This window comes from Galeopterus variegatus, unplaced genomic scaffold, assembly GCF_000696425.1.
Source record: "Galeopterus variegatus unplaced genomic scaffold, G_variegatus-3.0.2 Scaffold1326, whole genome shotgun sequence".
NCBI classification, from domain to species: Eukaryota; Metazoa; Chordata; class Mammalia; order Dermoptera; family Cynocephalidae; genus Galeopterus; species Galeopterus variegatus.
This window is the reverse complement of record NW_007727437.1, coordinates 150,637-164,004: the sequence shown is the minus strand read 5'-3', so window position 1 is coordinate 164,004 and position 13,368 is coordinate 150,637. Positions and strand designations below refer to the sequence as shown.

Sequence of the window (13,368 nt, the reverse complement as noted above, 5' to 3'; positions counted from 1 at the left end):
CTCTGAGCACGTGGAGTTGGGGCCGACTCAGGCAGGGTTGAGAGGGCCCAGCCTGGAGAGGTGGCAGAGCTCAGCTGTTGGCCGGCCTCCAGCAGGAGGGAGCAGCCCAGGGCTCCAGAGCCTCAAAGGGAAACGTTTTGAGAGCCCAGTAATCAGCACTCCCCCCTGCTTCATTCTCAGAATGCTTCGGACCTAATTGGTCAGGCAGGAATTCCCATAAAGACAGGAGACTTTTAAAAATATCTTTCTCCTCAACATCAAAATACAGGTGGCCAGCTACTAGGGGGGCCAGAGCTTTTGGGCCCTGGGGCAGGGTGGACAGGACCTCTCTAGGGAAGCCCACAGGTGACCGCCCCTTCTCCCCAACCCAGTACTGGGTGACCAAGGTGAGCCAGACAGGCGGGCCTGGGCAGGGGTCGCCTGGCTGCCCTGGCCTATGTCCCATCTGTCGGAGTCCCCTCCCTCGCTGTGGTGAGGACGCCACGAGATGAGCCCCAGCCTCCCTGGCTCCACACTTGGCCCCTGCATCCCGAGATCTTGGAGCCAAAGCCTAGCCTGGTGCCCTCTGGCAGTGGCAGCCAGGGCTTCTCAGGGACATGAGAACTCCTGTCCCCACACCCCGCCACGTCCCCAGGACCCCACCAGCTTTTACCTGTCACTGAGCCCCCACACTAGGGTATGAACTGACTCTGGGCCCTAGGAGCTGGTTCCCATCTAGGATTAGTGGCAGTCGTGGGGCCACCTGTGACCCTTGGGGCCTCCCCTTGGCTTTTACTTCCTCATAGAAAGGAGAGCAGGGCTGACGGGATGGAGGTGCCTTCAAGGTGGTCAAGGAGCTGTCCTAGTTTGTGGAGCCGGCCTTGTCTCTCTGGGAATAGGGTGGCCTTCAGGACACCACGCCCTGGCAACACGTGCATGCTCCCCAACACTGTCCCCACGCCCCCTCTCCACACTGCCACACCAGTTTCCTACTGGTGCGGCCGAGGCTTGGAACACCAGTGACAGTACCAGACTCCAAGGAGCTCCAGGCTCCACGTCCCCAGCGCTCTCACTGGGACCCCTGCTGTAGCTGCAACCGCTCCTCCCTTTCAGAAAAGCTGGTCCTCACTCCGGGGAGTCCTCGGGCAGGTATAAGGCCCAGGGTATGGGGCATGGAGGCCAGGGACTCTCTCAGTGAGCAGAATGGGAGGGCCACCACCTCACACGAGCCCCGGCTACCCCAGCCTCCAGGAGGTAGGGAGAGAGGAAAGCAGACGCTCAGACTGGATCCTGCCCTGGGCCTTGCTGATCTCAGACGCAGCTCCACCCACACCTGGGAAGTGGGGGGTGGCTGGGGTGCTGGCCAGCAGGTGGCCTGAGGGTGGGGTGGGTACCCACCGACAGCATCTCCTTGCTCCGACACCATGGAGGCCAAGTCCTTGATGATCTGATTCACGTCCAGCAAGTCGCTCTGTGGAAGCAAGACAGCCATGTTAGGAGCAGAGGCTGCAGGTGCAGAAATCAAAGGCACCAGCGAGTGCTGGGCAAGCCCACAGCCAGCGCGGGTGGCACCTACAGAAACAGAACCACAGAGTACCTAGTGGCCAGCTGGTCCTGTCCACTTCGTGTTAGAGAAGGAGCGGCCAGAGCCCAGAAAGGGCCAGGGATGAACCTAAGCTCACCCCACAATTCAGACACAGGGCAAGGATCTGAATGCTACGTCCACTGACTTGGAAGTCAAACCGCACACTCTCCAAGTATCCCAGGGGCTGTGAGCTCTTCCACTGGGTACAGAGGCCCCAGAGTCTGTCCCCAAAGACTTGCAGTCTAGTGTAGGACAGTGTCCCCAACACGGTACTGGAGGCCCAACTACAGGAAGACAGAGACTGTCCAGAGGAGAACACTGTCTGCACCCTCACAGGGCTGCCGCTGCTCCTACAAACACCCCATCCCCACTCACCTGGGAGGTCCATGACAGTGGGCTCTACGTTTCCCTCTCTGTGCATGTGCACTGAGCACAGGCTAGCACACAGGTGCTGCTCAGCAAATTAGGAAGGAGTGGGACAGATGGATGGGTGGGTAGATGGGTGGAAGGGTGGGTGGATGGATAGGTGGGTGGTTGGTACCCCTGTTGCTATTCAAGGACTGAGTACCTCCAGAAAGCTAGTTAACAGAAAGGGTGGGTGGATGGATAGGTGGGTGGTTGGTACCCCTGTTGCTATTCAAGGACTGAGTAGCTCCAGAAAGCTAGTTAACAAAGAAAGGAGTGGATACTTGGGCCAGGAGAACTTGGGGATGCCCTCTACCTTGACATGTCCCGCTGGGCTCTTGCGTCCTCCACGCTAGCCAACTTTCTAACTCCTTTCGACCAGCAGATGGCCATGATGGCGAAAGACGTGGCCACACCGCTCTTGGACCATGCTGCTGGGCTGTGCCAAGGGCACGGCACACACCACCGCATACCTGGTACCGCCTATGAGGGAGGTCCCAGCACCCATCTGATAGGCTCAAGAGGTCCTGCTGGGACCTCCCAGACCTCTCAAAAAAGGGAAGAGTTAGACTCGTACCTGTGCCCACTGTCGGGAAGCCCACTCCTTTCCTGTCACCCTGCATGGCCCTGGGCAAACTGGTTCACCTGAGCCATGTTTGCTCACTTATCACCTGAGCAAGCCCACCCCTCCTGCACAGGCACCCAGCGGTGTTGAGTGTCACACGGTGCCTGGCACAGGGCTGGGTTAAAGTTCCTTTGTGCCTGCTGAGATGGGCAGGGAGGGGTGGCCATGACCCCTGCCCCAGCATGCCTACCCACTCTGCAGCTCATTCCAGAGCTGGGATTGATTTCTGCAAGGGTCATTTCACCCCACTGCAAAATATTACAGGGAAATTCATTTTCTTTTTAGGAGTGTTCTGGGAAATGAAGCAATTAGTATGATCTTAAACCAACACATACTATCAACTGCAGTTCAGTCACTGGGCTTGAACACAAAGCAGGGCCGGCGGCCACTCTGTGGGAATCAGGCCCACGGCTGGGAAACTGGTGATGGGCATGGGGTCTGAGGGTCTGGGCCCCAGTGTGCCTCTGGTGTTGTGGCAGGGGCAACAACAGATGGGTGGGTGGGTGCTGGCTGGCCTCAGCCTCGGTTGGGTTCTGGTCTCCTGTCACCGGCACCTTCTCTGGGAGTGAGGTCGGAGGCCAAGGAGGCCAAGCTTAGGTTTGACCCTAAGATGGAGATGTCACAGTCATGAGCCAAAGGCTCCTGCTCAGCCAGCCGCGGTAGAATGTTCCCTTCTCCAGACTTGGGCTGTTGGCCCAGCCTGTCATAGACCAGGCGCTGGCCCCACCACATACCAGCCCTGACCCTGGCCACTGAGCAAGCCCCGGCCCAGCATACCCTGAGCCTGGCCTTGGCTGCACATGCACTCAGGGCTTATAGGGACCTTTCTAAAGGTTTCACGGTTAGCAACTCGCTCATCTCCCCACACTGTGTGTAACTCACCTGTCACTACCCCACCTTACAGACAGGGCAGGCAGGGAAACTGAGTCACAGAGCGCATAAGTGACTTGCCCAAGGACACACAGCTGGAAATGTTGGAGCCAGCATCCAAACCCAAGTTAAGGCTGACCCGAACCCTGGTCCCTACCTACCACCAAAGCTGGTCAGTACCCAGGGACAGTGGGCCTCCCTCCAGGATGTGGGACCTAGGACCCCTGTTTAGTGCCCAGAGACAGCAGGCCTCCCTCTGGGATATCCGTGGTGCAGCCACCTGCGTGGGTGAACTTTCTGTGCTGTATCCCCTTCCTATGAGCAGGAGCAGCTGAGGGCCACAGCCGACAAGGTGCTGCCATATCTCTGACGGGAGACATGGCTCCAAGCCCCTGTCCAGCCTACAGGGACACAGGCTTGGCAAGAGAGGACAGGGAAGTTAGGAGGAGGGAGAGGTATAGCTGAGCAGGGCCACGAGCCCAGTGCCCCTGAGGGACCCTGGGGACCACAGACTGTTGGGTGGAATGGAAGCAGGGACAGCTGTGACCCTGCAGCCCAGCCTCGGTGCTCTGGTTGCGTCTCCGTGGCTACAGTAGCTCACGGCTACTGTACTGGGTGTTCCTCACTTACAGCAGCATCGACTCCAATAACCTGGGACAGCCGGGATAGGACATGGTGTCCCCAAGTCAGACAAAGTCTCTGACATGCCAACAGGGCACGCATGGCTTATGTTCCAGGCTTCAGGGGAGGCCACTTTGGAAATGCAGTGGCCAAGGTGATTTTCTAATTCACTTCAAACCCTCTCGCTGTGGCTGCCGAACAGCTTTACAAATGGCTTTCTCTGCCTGGACCTGGAAAAAGCACCTGTCTTTTTCCTCCTGAGCAGGATGTTTTTGTAATCAGTGCTGTGGCCAAGGGTGGCTGCTCTCACTGGCCTGGCCACCCACTGTCCATCGTGGGCTGAAGGGGGCCCTGCCGTCCCAGCCAACCACGCCAGCAACATCTGTAGGGACTGCAGGCAGGCTCTGTTCACAGTATGACAGAGGAGCTGGGGGTGGGGAAACAGGGTCTCTGGGCTGGGGCCACTGCCGGGGGCTCCTGTCCACTCCTGGTTGAGCTCAGCACAGAGAAGCGACAGGAACAGCGACAACCCTCCCCTGACATGAGCTGAGATACACAGAATGTTAATTTGCGCCAGCTTGTGCTGGGGATACACCAAGCCTCCCAGAGCCCTCGGCACAGTGAGGAAACATTGCGCACAGGCTGTCCCTTATGTGAAAGGTGACCAGGACTGCACTGACCAAGGGCCGTGACATCTCACCTTCAGGAAACCCAGCTACTGGGACCACATGCTGAGAGTTTCAGCCCCTGGTCTCTTGGAACTGAATGTAAGCTTCTACACGAGGCTTCCCTTCCTCAATTTAGGCATCCCTCTTTTTAAGATGCCTGGCACTGCCCCTGCCAACTGGGCACACCTCTCAGCAGTCAGGTTGGTGCTGGTGCAGCAAGGCCAGCCCCTGGTCCCAGGTTGTCTCTGAGGCCCTACCCTATCCCACTCAGACCCATGATCCCTCCACCATGCTCGCTGACAGGCGAACACCACTCATCTTGAACAAAAGGGGGAACCAAAGCTGAACAAACGTGCAGGCTTGTTTTACCTGAGCCCTGGGCTCCTGGCAAACACTCATGGTTCTGGAATACCCGACCCTCTTTTCTGGAAAATGGCTCACTGCAGAAAACTGACTTCCTCCACAGACCCTGGGTAGGCTGTCCTGGACCCTGTCCTCAGCGGGCACTCTCCACGTGGAACAGACAGGACTGTGAGCATCGGGTAGGGTAAGCCTGGGGCTGCAACTCGTCCCTGATCCCTCACCGAGGCCACCACCACCTCTCCTGGCAACTGTGGTGGCCTCCTGTGTGATCTCACCGAACAAACCAAAGAGGGGCTGCTCAGAGCACAGGAGGCCCCAGAACCCCAGATCATAGCCACATCAGCCATACCAGCTGCACAGTCTCAGGCCTGCAGGAAGGATCAGGGCTGGGTGTACCCTTGCCCTGAAGACTGCCCTGTGGCCCTGGATACTGAAGAATGGGCTGGTCCCACCCAAGCCCTCTGCACAAGAGCTGCCAGGGAAAGAGTAGGGAAGCCGAGGCGCACCCAGCTTCTGCACCTCTTCTTCCACCATCACTCACAGGTGCAGAAACTTCACAGGGGTGTCTCATGCATCCCAGCACCCAACACCAGGCTGCAGAACAGGTGGAGGGAGGAAGGCTGGACATGACCATGGAGCTGCTGCAGAACTGAGTAGGTGCAGTGGGGCTGGAACCTGGAGCTGGGCTGTCACCGATGGTGGGGAGCAGACCTTGATGATGGGCCCGGAGAGGGGGCTGTTGAGGGGGGAGCACAGAGGGGAGCATGTCCCTCCAGTTACTGCATGGTCACCTGGGTAGTGGGCACCTAGGCAGGCCTCAGCTCCTGGCAGAGGCCATCCAGAGCAGGCAGGTCCAACTCCCAGGCACACCTGGAGGATATGCCAGAGATTGGATCCCAATAGGAACCTGGGTGGGACTCAAGTTCCAAGCTAAAATCCAGTCCTCAGTCCTTCAGTGAGCGAGGTCAAGGCTAGGCCTGAGGAAGGTGTGGCCGGCCCTGGGAGCTGGGAGCCCAGACACACCCCTGCCTGGATCCTGGGGATGTCCCAGGACGAAGCCCCCCAGGGGCATCCAGAAGCCCCAACAGCTGCACTTGAGGTTACAGGTGCTGGGAGCCGCGTGCCTGGCGTGGGCAGCCAGAGAAGAGAGTGGGAGAGCGAGGGAGAGACAGAAAAACACCTTAACTCAGTAAATGTTTAAATCATGCAATTATTTTTCTGATTGCTTCTAAAACTGGAACTCATTAAAAGCTCTCACAGAATCTTCTCTCTCTTCTTTTACTGGCACTGTGGAACCACCACCTTGCACAGGACATAAAAAACCTCGGGGGCGGGGGGAGTGTTTCCCTCACTTTTCAGAACAAGAAACAAACAGCACTGCGTTCCCTCCATCACGCAATCTCCTTATGATCGGGATCTCGACAACCATCCACCCACAAAGACGCCTGTTCCAGTTAATGGAATAGCCAAAATGTATTTATTTGTCTATTTGCTTATTTATAGTTAGCTATTAGCCAGATCAATCACAGCCCCGCATCCAGGCAGGTCAGTGCTGACTACAGCGGAGGGCGGCGGCGGGCTCTGCCTGGAGCCTGGGAGCCCTTCCTGGGTTTCCTCTGCAACCCATCCTCCTCCCTCCCAGGATTGCCAGGTAGCCATGACAACGGAGCAGCTGGTGTGCTCTCAGTGCTGCACCTGGGTCAGGTGACACACACTCAGGAACTCCAGCAGGTCAGATGGGCTTGGTGAGGGAAACCCAGCACAGACACAGCAGCCCGGGCCAGTGTGCAGGCCCAGCTGGGATCAGCCCTTTGACTCTATTCAGCTCAACTGGCTGGGCCAGTGCCCCAGCTAGCCTGCTACACGTTGGCAGCAGGCTGAGGGGCAAGTTCCATCTCACTTAACCTCACCAGCCCAGGGAGACAGATCACTGTCTGTCGCCTTCCAGATAGGAAAGGCATGCTTCACTCAGGGGTAAAGTTACTGGCTCCTGTGGGAGGTGGGCTTCATGGGCTGACTCCACTCCTGACTCTAGAGCTCTGCCACTACCTTGTGGGGTGACCCTGGTGACATCCCTTAGTCTTTATCTGAGAAAGAGGCTGAGAGATAGCTGTCAGAACATCACAGGTAAGACAGCTCCGTTCTGGAGTCAGGCATCCTGGGCTCGAATCCCAGCCCTGCCACACACGAGCTGTGCGACCTGGGCAGTGATGTGACTGCTCTCAGCCTCTGCTTCATCTTTGACAAAATCAGAACATGTGAGCTCACTCTCACAGAGCTTCTGTGTGGGCCGACGAGAAGTGCGTGCAAACAGCAGCAGCAGAGCCCCGCACTAACACGTCTTCCACAGGGTCCCAGCACACAGTTACGCATCCGTCCACCCCATCCACCTGTCCATACACCCACCCACCACCTACCCATCACCCATCCACCCACCCACTCCTCCACCTGTCCACCCACACATCCATCCACCCACTCACCCATTCCTCCACCTCTTCACCCACCTGCCCATTTGTTCATTCCACACATAGTCACTGGGTGCCCATATACTGTGGGCAGCCTTTGAGGTGCTGGGAGTATAGCCATGATTAAAACAGACAAAAATCCCTGCCTCCATGGGGCTTACATTCTGCTGCAGGGAGATAACAAGGAAATTAAACCGTTCTTAGACAAAGTATAGGAGAGACTGAAATCGTAGACAGTAGCACTGCAGGTCAAAGGGACTGAGCAGCTCGAGTGTTGGGGGAGCAAGGCTCTGGGCTGAGGGCAAGTTCAGGAGCAGAGGCACGTCAGGCGTGTCCCAGGATCTGTGAGGAGGCAGGTGGCTGGGTGTGAGGAGGGGCCAGTTGGTGACAAGATCACGGGGACTCCTAAAGACCACCACACCAATGTATGCCCCACCCCACAAGCTCTTCCTACAAAGTGACACTGACCCGCCGTCATCCCCATCTCTTGGGTCTGGACCAACAGAATGTGGAGGAAGCGGCGTTGCGCGGACGACTGCGGTTCGGCCTCCCTCTGGCTGTCTGTCAGGACCCTCTCCTCTGAAACCCAGCCACCTTGTTGTGAGGAAGCCAGGCCACGTGCGGAGCTGTGGCCAAGAGAGCCCCAGCTCAGTTTTAGCCAGCAGCCACGTCCGCCTGAGGCACAGGAGAGAACGGGCCTTGACGTGGTCCCACGCCCGGCTCTCCAGGCTCCACGGGGCAGAGGAAGCCAAGGGTCTCAGCTTTGCCCAGTTGGAATTCCTGACCTGTGGAATCTGTGAGTGCAAAACTAGTTTACACCCCTAAATTTGGAGGTAAAATACTTCGTAACCACAGTAACCAGAACAGGCATCAGATTATGTTGAGGTCTCTGTGGTGGTTTTCAAACATGGACTTGGATTCTCTGACACTCCTGTCACTGGTGGTGGGATCTATGTTCTCTCCCCTTGAACCTGGGTGGGTTTTGACTGCTGAACCGACCCAGTTCAAGGGAAGTGACCCGTGTGCTCTACAAACTGCACCACAGAAGACCGTGCAGCTTCTGCCTTGCTGAATGTCCTCGGAGCCCTGAGCAGCCACAGTGAGGTCTGAGCACCACGGGCGGCCACGTTACGAGGAAGCCAAGCTATGAGAAGGGGCCGCCCAGCGATCCCCGCTGAGCCCAGCCCGCAAGTCACCCCAGGCCAGTACCAGACTCAGGGCAAAGAAGTCTCCAGGTGACTCCGGCCTCCCGCTGTCCAAGTCCCCATCAGCCATTCAAGCCCTCCCCACTGAGGCCCCCGACGTCATGAGCAGAGACAAGCACCCCCACTGAGCCCTGCCTGAATTCCTGACTATGACCCACGAGCACTACAGCCTGGTAGCTGCTTAACGCCACTGAGTTCTGGGTGGTTTGTTGAGCAGCCCTTGGTCCCCTGAAAGGGATCTGGCTTTTTCTCAGTGCGAGTGGGGAGCCACAGCAGAGTTCTGAGCAGAAGGGTGACATGACTGGGTCCCATCTCACAGAGTCACGCAGGACACGGTGCTAAGACTGACCCAATGAAAGAGGCTGAGGAGAAGCAGGAAGTTCCGTGAGGAGGCTGAGACAAGATCAGGGGAGGAGTGATGCGGTGGCAGCTTCCAGACACACTTGGACGTGGCTGTGAGGGAGATAGGGAAGTTGGGGTACTCAAGGAGGGAACCGAGATGGGGGAACTGCTGGGGGAGCAGACAGAAGTGCCCGAACTATCCGGTGGGCGGCTGGACACGGGGGCTGGAGGCCAGCAGGTGGACATTTGGAAGGCACCTGCTGGTATGTAAAGACATGAGACCGACTGAGACGACCAGGGAGTGAGAGGAGAAGGGGACAAAAGTGGCACCCTGTTGATCCACCCAAGGAGCCTCAGTCATGTAGAGTCCCGGAAGCCACAGGAAAGAGCGCTTTGAGGAGGACAGTCAGCTCTGTTGAAGGCTGCTGATGCAACAGGGATGAGGAGGAGATGGGACACTGCATCGAGTGGCAACTGGGGGTCACCCTGGGAAGAGGTGCCCAAGAGAAGCCCTGAGGACCACTGCCCTGGCTGGAGGGCCGAGGTGCTGTCCTTTCTGACAGGAGCTTGTTAAGATGGGAGTGACAGCGATGTGTTTGCTGACGGGCAGAATCGGGGAAGAGGGAGGAAGCAAGGGCACAAGAGTCCTGGGGCAGGCCCAGTGGGCACCAGCGGGAGCCAAGGCTGGCTTTGGGTGGACATGGCTCACCCACAGCCACTGGAGAGAAAGTGGGCACAGGGACCCTGGGGGCTCATTTATCTGGTGAAATGAGGTCATGGTCATCAGTGGGGGAGGGGCTGGGAAGAGAGTAGACATGAGACAGACGGAAGGAAGGCTGTCTGGGCCCCTGTCACACCACAGTGGGGACCCGTGGACACCACATAAACCCCATAGCACCCTAAGCATCAACTCCTAGCTCCAGTAGCTTCAGAGCCACCATGGGCCCCTCCAGAGCCTGGAGAGCAGGTTCCCACCCCACCCAAGACCAACTGGGGCGGAACATTTATCTTCACCAGGCTGACGGCCAAAGTGTGGACCTGCCACCCTGGACCACCACAGAACTGTGCAATGTCACCAAGGACCCACCTGCCCCCTCCCCCAGCACACACTACATGGGGATATGAGTCTGAGTTCCTGGTGGTTGGACACAGGTCTCCTTGATTCTCCAAGTGAAGAAGCCCCCAGGACCCTCCACTAAGGAGCCCCCGAGGAGCTCTTGCCATTCTCACCATGTGGGACCCTGGTCACCACAGGACCTGGTAGAGCTCCCACCCAGACGAAGGCCCTCACCAGATACGTTCCTTAGACCTTGACCTTCTTAGCCTCCAAAACTGTAAGAAATAAACCTCTTTTCATACATTACCAGGTTTCGGGTATTCCGTTATAAGCAACAGAAAATGAAGTAATACAGCAACAAAACTTCACTAGAGATGACAGGCTTCCTCTTATGTGCAATCAAAGGACTCAGACTATCGGGTTGTCGTGGTGTGATGTTAAAATTGACCAGTGGGTTCAGAGGCTGCCAGCCTGCCTTGTCCATTGTAAAGTTCCTACCAGTATTTTGCCTCGTCTGTCCATCTCACCCATCTATTTTTAATGGCCACATAATAGTTCCTTAAAGGATATATACAGTTTATGAAATTGTTGTCCCACTGTTTGAGATTTAGGCGAATGGCACGTGTTGATGGCTTCTAACAGCCACTGACAATCATTCATTGCCTAAATCCACTATTTCATTAGTGATTTTTCTAATCCTATAATTTTTTTTTAAGTTTCTTCCATTTATCAACCATCTGGGTATCCTAAGAAAAGTCTAGATAAGTGCTTAATTCTTTCCTTCCTTTACCAGTTGGCAGAATGAACTGGCATCCTAGAAACTTCAGAATACAGTCTTTTACTTCTGTTTTTTAGTATCATGCATGCTTAGATTACTGTCTTGCTGATGTTTCAAACCACTGCATCCATTATTCTCTTGAATGGCCAAACTGTGCCCTGTCTTGCCCCAAATAGGGGCATCTTATAGAAGCAATGTATGAAAATACCCATTTCTTCCTTCTTTTATCAACACTGGATATTCTTTTAAAAATACATATTTGCTATTGACATATTTTTTAAAAATAGTATCTGTCTACTAATCAGCTTTTTTTTCATTCCTAGTGAGGTTAAGTCTCTAAATGTCGTTAGCTGCTTGTACTTGCCTCTTAGTGAACCATGCAGTCCCATCCTTTGCTGGCTCTCAGCAGATCATACAGTCTGTGTGAAGCATTCACACACTGAAGACATCGTCTCTGCGCCTGTCGTACTTACTGCATGTGTTCCCAGTTGACAGTCTGCCTTCGATTTTATTTGTTAAATATATAAGGTCTCTTTCTTATAAAGGTAAAGCTATTTATCTTTTTATTTTTAAGTTATTCCAGTGTTACCAAACTTAGTTCTTTTCTACCATGAGAGTTGATATTTTCCTCTGGTATTTTAATAGATTAGAAAATCAATTTAACTCTTCAATGCATCTATTATTTCGATAAAATTTTAGGTAAAGTATAAGGCTTTATCTAAGTCCATCTTTTTCCAAAATTCCTATTTTTATATATTATGTATATATGCATATGAATACATCCCAATGATTTGCCTATCTATTCTTATTCCGGTATCACACATTACTATAGTGTTACAATGTATTTTTCCATATAAAAGTCTCTATTATTACTCTTATTCTTCACAGATTTCTCAGTGGTTATGTTTATTCTTTTAAATAACTACATACAGGACATTTGTCATGTTTTGGAGCTGCCTATTTTGGAGAATTTGCTGCCTTGTGAATCCTGCTCCTACCCCATACCCCAAGATAGAAGCCAGAAACATGCTTTCCCAGCATCCCTTGCAGCTAAGGAGCGGTCATGTGACCTGGGCTCCACCAGTCTCACACACTTATATGAACCTTTAGCTTACAAATAAACAACATGAGAAAGCCAAAATGAAAGACGCCTTCAGGACCCCACATTAGGAAGCCCTCAAGGACCCAGCACTTCCTAGGCTTGAGTGCTTTCCATCCTCAGGAGTTCCCAAGAAAAGGCACACTCCTCCCTGGCAGGCCATGGCTCCAGCCACCAGCAGCACTGGCACCTCGGCAGGGGCAGGGGCTAGTGCCTGGGTTAGAAGTAAGCTGCCAAGTTAGCAGCAGTCACCAGGGCTCAGCCTGCACATTCCCAGACTTGGCCACCATCTCAGGAGGAAGAGAGCCTGGTAGGGTTTGAGTGAAGGGAGGGGCAGGCAGGAGGCCCCCCAGTGCAGAGGGAGGGGGCTCATGGACAGCCACAGCCCCACACCTCCCAGCTGGCTGGTTCTTCTCAGGTGCGGCTCTCACCAGGCAGTGAGCTCCACAGAGCACTCTCACCTTTTGGCTGACGGAGGTCTTCCATGTGCACTTCATCCTCCAACAGCCTGAGAGACTGGTGTCCTTGTGCCCATTTTACAGACAAACTGAGTCTCCGAGAAGAGACCTCCTTAGGGCTGCATGGCCCAGCACTCGCGTGGCTGGGCTTGGGACCCAGGACCAAACTCCCATCCCTAGGGGATAAGGAGGCTTCCTGGAGACCTGACTGTCATCTCTCCCAGGCCCCAGCATAGTCCAGGGCTGCCCCTGCCTGTCTCTGCCCAGCCTACTGGCCTGAAGTGAGGACGTGAGCTGCAGGTGAACAGCTCTGGTGTTGACAGCCATGTGGGATCATGGTCATCTCCTGCTCACTGTGTCCTTTCGGTGTCTGCATGCCACCTGTTTGCTCTGCCCTGGCCCAACTGTCCACACACCCAGAAAGCACACATCAGTTCCATGGGGGACCCACAGCAGGCAGGGAGTCAGGGCTGGGGGCAGGAGAAGAGGCCGCATTGGCCAAGTCCTGACGTGGGCTTCTCACCATGGCGGCCACCTTTGTTCTGCCTTAGCCAAATAAGAAAAGGTGGTCTAGGTCCCACCTCAGAGAGCAGGGGCAGCCCACCCAGGGGGCAACAAGGAGGGGGAGTGAGGAAGTGTGGGGCCTGGAAGGAGGACTAAACTGCTCCAGGGGCTAGAGAGGGCTGGGGCTCCACACAGGACCTGGGAGGGACCTTGGAGGACCCAGGGGACCCTGACCCAGCCAGGAAGAAGCAGGAGGGAGGAGGAAGGACACTGCAGATGAGGAGCAGCAAGAGCCCTGGCAGCCTGCAGAGACGAACCAGGCCTCACCCACCAACATCCGGACC

General features: G+C 55.3%; 1 protein-coding gene across 1 annotated transcript in view; it reads right to left on the bottom strand.

Moving 5' to 3' along the window:
- The window catches only part of TSNARE1 (t-SNARE domain containing 1), a 147,179-nt gene that overhangs the window by 71,421 nt on the left and 62,390 nt on the right, over positions 1–13,368 (bottom strand). Inside the window, exon 10 of the mRNA XM_008576318.1 lies at positions 1,378–1,450. Coding sequence (XP_008574540.1) covers positions 1,378–1,450 — 73 coding nt within the window. The remainder of the gene's footprint in view (positions 1–1,377; positions 1,451–13,368) is intronic.